The sequence below is a fragment of the Suricata suricatta genome, chromosome 2, assembly GCF_006229205.1.
Source record: "Suricata suricatta isolate VVHF042 chromosome 2, meerkat_22Aug2017_6uvM2_HiC, whole genome shotgun sequence".
In the NCBI taxonomy this organism is placed as follows: Eukaryota; Metazoa; Chordata; class Mammalia; order Carnivora; family Herpestidae; genus Suricata; species Suricata suricatta.
Genome location: NC_043701.1, coordinates 59,240,801 through 59,250,566, shown reverse-complemented (window position 1 = coordinate 59,250,566; position 9,766 = coordinate 59,240,801). Strand labels below are relative to the sequence as shown.

The following is a 9,766-nucleotide window of genomic DNA, read 5'->3' as shown; positions in this document are numbered from 1 at the left end:
TAGTGTAAGCCACTGGGAAAAGGGGTTCGGGAGGGTATGTACGTTGCCCAAGTCAGAGCCAGTAAGGGCAGCACTTGGGTTCAAGCTTGGAATTTTTTGAAACAATACACAGGCACTTGTTCAAAAGGGAATCTATTTCCACCTATACTTGACAATCTATCAAGTTGACGTTTTAGCTTCAGATAAGGATCCCATGTCCACTTCTGATACTGGCATTCTTCAGCTTGATTTCTGATTTTATAGATCATCTTGTTCTCACATGTAACCACCCCAGAATTTTTAGTAGGATAGTGTTTAAAGCTGCACCTCCAAATTTGTTTCAGTGCCTTGAATTTTAAAGTTTTTTTTAATGCTTATTGATTTTTGAGACAGAGAGTGATAGAGCATGAGCAGGGTTAAGACAGAGAGAGAGGGAGACACAGAATCCAAAACAGGCTCTTGGCTTTGAGCTGTCAGCACGGAGTCTGATGTGGGACTTGAACCCAGGAACCGTGAGATTATGACCTGAGCCAAAGTCAGACGCTTAACTGACTGAGCCTCCCAGGTGCTCCCACAGTGCCTTGATATTAGAAGCAATGTGGCAATATTTCCAAAACTGCTACTTAAATGTTATTGATTGTTTTCAGAAATGCTCTTATATGAATCTTATCAAGTAATGCACAAGTCAGAATTTTGTTTTGCTTTAGAAAATATTCACTAAAAGCACATTTTATGTTGCAAATTCATTTGATGTTAACGGTGACAAAGAGGACACCATACTTTGTCACTTGGCATCTCCTCCAAATTTGGGTCTGCTCTATAAGCCTGCTGAACGTGCTGTCGTACCCACAATTCCCTATGATTTCACCTGCTCCGTAACATTATATGTAAGGGCTGTGATGCTGCCAGTTAGAGGTCCAGAGTACCTTGTACACATAATGTGAGAATACTTAATGAAGCATCTCGTTGTCAAGGGCATGTCACCTGAAGGCCAGAATATTCCTTGTTTATATGTTGAATGTTAAGTAATCATTGAAATTATAAAGAGTAGGACCACTCCAAGGTGATTTCCAACTGAAACAGAAATATAACACATTTTCTCTTTGGCTTGCTTTGGAGTTAGAATAATAATTTTGCGGGCAACTTCCTATGAAAAGAATTAGATTTCTCCTCTGAGCAGGAAAGGAAAACTATTCTTGAGAACTTCTTCCAGTGCTACAAACCTTCTGCTATTTATACAAAGTCAGTAAGCGACAATGAGTTTTCTATTCATGCTGCACACAGAATTAGATCATCATGTGGTTGTTTTAAACTTCTACATCTTACTTGTACTGCAAATCTATCTATCTATCTATCTATCTATCTATCTATCTATCTATCTATCTATCTATATTATTGATTATAATAGTAAGAAACTCTATATTTCTTTGTACCTTGTTTTTAATTTTAAAAACATGTTATATAAAATTAGACTAATTTCTCAATGTACATCATATTTACATCATTTTTGCTCTAACCAATACATTAAGGAATCTAGTTTGCATTTTAGCAACTTGGTTTTTTATAGGATTACTTCTGATTCATTATTGAAAAGTACTTGAAAATCAAAGATGAACTTGGAAAATTTCTGGACAGGAAATTATGATGCTTTTCCTCAGATAGTTTCTGGAATTTCATTCTTTCCAGAGAGCGGGAATCTTGAACTTCTGTAATTTTCTCAATGTGATAGATAACTGAGCATTGAATAGTATACTCAATTATACTGGACTAGTGCCTATATGTTGGGGAATTATATTAGAAGTTTTTTCTTTCAACATTCTTTTTAAACTTACTAAGTGTATTTTTATGGTCACAATCATTTTAACAATGCATAAAATAGAAACTAATTTAAAAATAAGTAAGTTTGTCCTATACACTTGTGCACATTCATAGTTAACAATGTTTTTGAGGGTAATGCCTGAGTTGTATATATTTTATTGTTAGGAATCAGTATGAATTCTATATAAATTAACCAAATACAAACACATTTTCAATTAAGTGTGAATTTCAAACTACATATTAATATTGACTCCAAGTTTCTCATTTTATTCAACTATATTTCTTTTAATACATAATTATTTAAAGCTATTTCATATGTAAACATTATTTTCAATTTATAACACTTTGAAGTGTATGTAAAAGTCCTAACTCTCTCAATAACTATGTTTCTATGCACATTTTAACTATATTGTCAACCTTTGTTTTTCTACTATGAGAAGCATGAAGCCCAAACCTGTTGAAGTTAGGATAATATAAATTAAGATAAATGATCAAGTTTTAAAGTACACAGAAGAAATATAAATACACAATTTTAATTTCATTTTTGTGTACCAGTGAGGGAAAAATCTATGAAACAGAAATAAATACTTCTAAGTTCAAGTTACTTGTGTATCAGCGCACAGCAAGGTCACTTCCATTGGAGTAGTTGGAAGTACCGCTGAATCCTCTGGAGGATTTCTGCTCGGTCAGTATGGTTGGCTACAGGCCACCCTCAGTACCAGACACAGTTCTCCCTCTAGGTGTGAAATGGGGCCACTTCTATTCAGCGCCTAATATATGTTAGACAACGTGCCACATAATCTATTCACAGTCTCTCATTTAATTCTCATATGACTCCTGATGAATGCGTCCTGTTATCCCACCTGATGAATGAGGAAACTGAGGGCAGAGAATAATCACCAGAGTTCACCTAAGCAGCAAGTGGTAGCACAAGAGCTACAGGTCATCCTGGTCCAAACCCTGGGCTCTCTGGCGACACCCTTTCACCGTCAGAAAAGGAAATGTGACAACTCACAAAGCTTGCCTGTCCTGATCAACGTCATTCTTGGCCCAAACCCTTTCCTGACTGTTACACACGATGTACATGAGCACTTTATGCAAGTCCACACGGACACAAAGTCAGGACCTATTACAGTATTGGCAGAATGTTTTCTATGCTGGCCATTACTGTAAGGATTGATATTACAATCTCTCCTAAAATTTCCACAGTGAAACATGCCATGGAAATGAGAAACCATATTATTATCATTGCCATGATTATTAGCAACTTGTTTAGATGATAACATGACATGATATGAGATTGTAATCTCTTGGTACCAAACCCTTCTTACTAGTTGGAATATAGTAGGGACACCTGGGTGGCTCAGTCAGTAAGCTTTGGACGTCAGCTGAGGTCATGATGTCCCAGTTTATGATTTTGAGCCCCACACTGGGCTCTGTGCTGACAGATCTGAGCCTGGAGCCTATTTCAGATTCTGTGTCTCCCTCTCTCTCCGCCCCTCCCCTGTCCTCTCTCCCTTGCTCAAAAATAAATAAACATTTTAATGTTTTTTTTAAATTATTTTTGAGTGACAGCTCAAGCAGGGGAGGGTCAGAGAGAGAAGGAGACACAGAATCCGAAACAGGCTCCAGGCTCTGAGCTAGCTGTCAGCACAGAGCCCGATGTGGGGCTTGAACCCACAAACTGTGAGATCATGACCTGAACCAAAGCCGGATGCTTAACCGACTGAGCCACCCAGGTGCCCCAAAAATAAATAAACATTTTTAAAAAACTAAGGGGAATACAGTACTTGAGGTAATCATTGGATCTATGGAAATCAAACCTGGAGACTTACTCCTTCATTTGCACCCCACTTTGCTCTACTATGTTTCAAATTCACACACCAGTTAGTAGGCAATCACATGTCTTGCTTATTCACTGCATTTCCAGTATTTAGAAAATCAAAAAGAACATTGGCTAATGCCTAGTAATAAGGGGTCAGTTCATGGAACTGCTTCACCTGTGTTGTCTGGAGAAAATGGCTATTTTCCCACCAGTAGCACGATCTATGCACATTCTAAGCATTTACCAGAAACTACTTCAAATTGCCTTCTTTCCATATCATGCCTCCAAATCTCCCACAGTGGGCCGTCAGGCCAAATGACTAGATCAGTGGCGGGTTACTTGGTCCTCCAGGCCTCCTATTGTCATGGTAGATCCCTAGACTGTCACCTGCCTGACCAAGTCTGCTGAAGGTCACCACCTGTGAATGACATCAAATGTCATGGTGCCCACAGTAACGATGCAGTTGTAACATGAAAGACATTCCTTGAAAACCATTCCTTCGACTTTATAAAACGGATGTGGATGGCAATGCCCACTATTTCACTTCAAATGCCCCCTAAAGGTCTCCTGCACTGAAAGCTTTTTCTAACTTTATGATTGCAAAGGCATATGAAACTTGGCTCTACTTCCCTTTATCAGTTAATAAAAGGCATGGACTCCACCACATTTTCTCCCACCTTTGAACATAAAATTTTGCTCTGTGTTTCTTGTAGATCATCACAGAGATATTTCTTCTGCTTTCCTTAGTGCTTTAGATCTTCTGTTTTTATTTCATGAGCTAACTGTTCTTGCATATATTATTTGAGGACTTCTCAAATAGACTTTAGAAAGACACAGGAGAAATCAACGAGAACTCGTTTGCGCATTAGACCCCAGAGCTTCATAGTTTAGGAAGGTCTAACTCAAAGATCACATGAAAAATGGAAGGAAATCTGAATCCCGCTCTGTGGTACAAACATAAAGACAAGTAGAATCAAAGAGACTGAAATGCCGGACGGAGTATGAGGTGAAGCTTTCATTCCCAACATCTTCCCACCCGATGCAGGGGAGCCTGGGTTCAGTCCTGGGCAACCCCTCATATTAACAGAGGCTCCCCTGATCCATCTAACGTTGATGCAACATACGACTTTGACAAGACATCAACCTGAACTCAGCTAAACTAGTCTTGGAAGTAACACTAGTCAAAGATAGTAAAGAAGTTTAATATAGATTTGGTAAAAATTATTTTGGACTGAAGACTGTATACTTTATGATTATGTTTCACATACAGAGAATGACAGAATAAATGGAAATGAATGTTTTTATTTTGTAAGTGAGTATATCATCTCTTCCAACAAAATATCCAGGGACATCATCACTGAGAGTCCCCAAACAGACACTCAGACCCAGCGATGACTCAGAAATTTGCTCAAAAGTGTACATTGTAGATGCATGTGAAGGGTTTGATTAAAATTTTTAATGAAATATGAGGGCAGAAATAAGCAAATAATATTTGTAATTATATAATTTTTAATCTGTAGGTATAATCCAATAAACATATTATATATTACAAGTTAATTTTTAATTTTATTTGTATATTCTTATAATTTTGTATATTTAAGTTCTAAAACCTCTCCTGTTTTTTTACAACCAGTGGTTTTCACTGAAAAATGAGTGATCACCTTATGTTCAGGATAGCAATGTTTGAGGTAATGCTTACTACATTTGAGTCTTTTTTAGAATTATGTAACATTGAATCTTGGAAATTAAAGGTATTCTGCCAATACTGACCAGTTGTTCTAAAATGACCTGTAGACTAGATCATAATAAGTTTTCTGTTCTCCTGATTCATAAAGTATATCAGTAGGTGATTATTTGTATTCTATAGAGTTGCCTTTTTTATTTTTTTAAATTTATTCATTTTTGAGAGCGAGAGAGACAGAGTGCAAGCACGAGAATGACAGAGAGAGAGGGAGCCACAGAATCCAAAGCAGGCTCCAGGCTCTGATCTGTCAGCATAGAGCCCGACACGGGGCTTGAACCCATAAACCTTGAGCTTATGACCAGAGCCAAAATCATGTGCTCAAATGACTGAGCCACCCAGGTGCCTCAGAATTGACTTTTTTAAGTCTCTGACCCTATCCCAACCAATTTGGTAGCTATAATTTCATTTAGTCCTCACACTAAACCACTTGAGATGTTTTTTATACTGACAGAATGAAAGGTTGAAACTATAGCAAATGTTAACAGTAATAAATGTTGCTATCCAATTTTTATTTTTGCTCTTTTCTAATTTTTCAACAATGGCTAGATACTAGTTTTATAATTTTAAGAAAGCAACAGCCATTTAATTAAAATTTATTTGCAAAAGGATGATTAGTCAGAAAGAGATAGATCCAGAAACAAAGTCAATATTTTTCCTGCATCACAATCTCCTACAAAACTTTAAGGACCTCCTGAATTATATCTGTGTCACCATGATTTAATCAGAGTGTTAGAATTGATGTCAGAGACAGGTGGATAAAAAGAGGACAAAAAAGTTGCTTTTCAATTTATGAATTCATTTGTACATCTGATCACAACCAATAGGGAAACCAAAATATATTATTTCTTTCATGATTTCAGTGTTTTACCAGCATTCTGAAAATTCTTTGAAAACTTGTAGTAGACTAGATCTAGCAGTCTAGAAACATCCCTGGGAGTGTTCTCCCTCCCCCAGGCAGAATTTATCTCTAAGACTAATGAAGAATGAACATATTTATTATTCTTAATTTACAGGGGGGAAAAAAACAGCTGCTGGCTACATTTGCACAGTTAAATGTGTCCATACCTCATATGAATCACCTTCTGACAAAATGACAAGTTTAGAAATTTTTGTTCATTCTTTCCCATTGGTTGTTTTTAGATCAAATGAAAAAGATACACAAATTTCCTTACGAACCTTTCATCACAGAAATCCCACAGGAACCTAACACCCTCACCCCTCAGGGTCCCCCAGTTGCTCCAGCAAGTTAGCTCCTTGTCAATGTCGTCCATGCGAGATCAGGGGCACCTACCCCCAAGGACAGGGACACAGTCACCTACCTCTCCAAGGATCTGGCTGCTCCTTGTGACCAAACTAGGTCCAGATCCTAGAATTCTGAGCCAGCACCAGCACCTCGCTGCCACCACCCCTGCATCTCCTGCCTCCCCTCCCTACGTTACAGGAAAGAATAAACGAATATTTACCTGTAGCCCTGAGCAGTGTGCCAGGGCCGAACACTTTGTGGGCCCAGGTAGTCCAGCTACTTTATCCCACTGCCTGAAAAGCTTTTACAGAAATCTCCCTTTGGGGGCGCTTGGGAGGTCAGTCAGTTAAGCATCTGACTCCTGATTTCAGTGCAGGTCCTGATCTCAGAGTTCAGGAGCCGAGCCCTGCTTCAGGCTCTGAGCTAGCAGCACAGAACCTTCCCTGGATTCTCTCTTTCCCTCTGTCTCGGCTCTCCCACTATCCTACCCCTACCCCTCCAGTTAATAAATAAAGGTAAAAAAAGAAAAAGAAATCCCTTTTTCACCAGTTTTCAGATTGTGCCTATGTTTTTTTCAATATTTATATAAGTATATAAAAATGGGTCCTGATAACATTAAACAAGTTTTAATCTCAAGCAAAATCACATTTATATTGACTTAATCAAGAACGGATGAACTGACCCCTCTCTGCCTGGGCAGTTTGTTTCTGTCCTTCTTATCTTATGAGTAATAATACAAATTATGAGCTCTTACCAGTTAAGCATTCAACTGAAGAGTCAATTTGAAAAGTTAAGCTACAGAAAATTAAATATTAAAAATTGAAATAAAGTTTAATACTTCTAATACCATATAATGGCCCAGACCATGCTCTATGGAACAAATAAGTCTTTATTGGGTTTCAAATTTTGCCACAATATTTACCATGTGAATTTTGGCAAATAACTGAATGTCTCTAAACCTCAATTTCCCCATCAGTGAAATTAAGAGAATCTTCTGTACAAGGCTACAGAGGATTGAGAAAAGGCACTGAAACCAGTCAGCATGGTATCTGGCTCTTAGTAAATAGTAGCTAATATTATTATTCTTTTTAATCAGATGGTTTGAGTACCTTTATCAAATGTGCCACTAAACAAAATATATGGATTTTTATAAGAAATAAGTAGTACATAAATTAAACAAGCAAAAGAATTCATGAATCCAAGACATTCTGTGTCTCTGGTTTTCATAGACTGAGAAACAGGGGTCCAACAAGCCACAATCTAGAATACGTGTCCACTAGACTACAAGCATTTGAGTGTCAGGACTATATCTTATGCCCCTTTTATCTCTAACACCCAGCATAGAGACTGTCTTAGGTAAATGTTTGATGAGAAAGTAAATGAACAAACAAGAATGTTAAACCATGCAGATATATTTCTTTTCTGAACTCTGGAGCTCAAATAGTTGGCTGAGATCACAAATTCCATTAAACTGGGCCATTCCTACACAATCTCACAAAATTACAATAGCACAAATTTTGACTAATCTCAGCCTACCTTCTAAGAAGCTAGAGTAATAAGAATATGTTGATTTATTGGTGTTCTAGAGTCATTTATTGCAAGAGGTAAATTTTTTGCACTGCTGTTGACTATTAGATCAAAAGCAATCATGTGGCTTTTGCAGGTTATTAGAGAAAAAGCACTATTAATACTAGAGGTCATAATCCAAGTGTTTCTTTCTCTTAAAGACCTACGAAAAAACCCATCTTGAACCAATAATGTATAAATAGTTTACAGACACAGGCTGAAAATATTTTAATTTCAAGCCTGCACCTGTACTTTTATGTGTGTATTTTGTAAAAATAGAATTTTAATCTGTTTGCAAGCAGAGAAGTGAACAAATCAATTCCTTTGTATATAAAGCAAAAGTAGTTTTGTTTCCATATAGAGTGACAAGTAGCTGCAATATTGCTGTGCATCTGCTGAGGTGATCATACATTGTTTTTTCCTAAAAGCATCTATCAGTTTTTCATGCACAGGCTCACAACAGGACAAAGTTACTTACCAGGGGGGTTACTATGAGCCTAGTTCCTCTGCAGATACCTTCATCCAGCCTGGTTCCAGGGCATCACACTGGTTAGAGGCTCCTCAAAACTGTCAGACTTGCCCTGAGCCTCCTGGCATGACCAGCAGGTAGAAACCTCGTCCTGGCTGTTTGATCTTCTGGATTTGCACTCAATGTCCTTAAATATAGGCTTCTTGACATTTCATAGTTTATAAGTTTTCCTCAGATTAATTGACCCAAATGTCTGTTTTCCAAGGAGGCAGTAATCATAGAAAAGTCCTCATAGAAAATGGAAACAATAAAACCAAAAAAAGAAAGGAAGGAAGGAAGGAAGGAAGGAAGGAAGGAAGGAAGGAAGGAAGGAAGGAAAGGAAGGAAGGAAGGAAAGGAATGGAGAAAGAAAGGAAGGAAGAAAAGGAGGAGATCAGGGTCAAGCCATGAACCAAGGCCTTTTCTAAATTACCAGGAAAAGTGTTCAGTTCAGAGAATTAAGACATTTGATTTCCAGGAGTTCAGCGTGTGAAGCCGCTCAGAGATTGCATCAAAGGAAAAGCCCTCTGTTCTCACAAACACCAGGCCTGCTCCGTTAGCAGTGTGGGATTGTATTGCTGAAAGAGGATATGTCTTGTTAACTGAAAATGGAACCATGCCAACAGAAGGAGCTTCCTGAAGAGGCTTGGAGAAAAGGGGTAAAGATGAAGATAAAAATGTTTTTGAGCATTTTGCCAAGACCAGCCACTCTTTCTATTGTCGTGTGTGAAGTTCTAGATTTCCTCTTTCTTGACAAATGGACATAAGTATTGTTGTAGAGTATAAATGAATTTAGCGGTTAAAGGTGCATTTATGAATATCATTTTGTATTCGTCTTGTTTCAGTGCAACTCCCTGTGTCATCGCAGCATCTTTTTGTGTATGAAGCTATGAACCATCTATCTCTGTCACTTAGGAGGTTTTTGAACAGGTGCAAATTTCTTAATCTCTTTCTGTCTCAAAATCCTCATTGAAAATAGAAGAGATAACAATTCCTATCTCAAAAGTCAATGCATACTAAATAACTGAAGTATTTCCATTTTCTTTTAACTGTTAAAAGAGGTTCTGGAATATAGTAAAGTTT

The 9,766-nt window shown here is 37.6% G+C and overlaps 1 gene segment (V, D, J or C); it reads right to left on the bottom strand.

Moving 5' to 3' along the window:
- LOC115281476 overlaps nt 1-9,766 on the bottom strand; it is a 26,832-nt gene that overhangs the window by 9,311 nt on the left and 7,755 nt on the right. The window contains 1 exon segment of the C gene segment in view: nt 6,830-6,892. Coding sequence covers nt 6,830-6,892 — 63 coding nt within the window.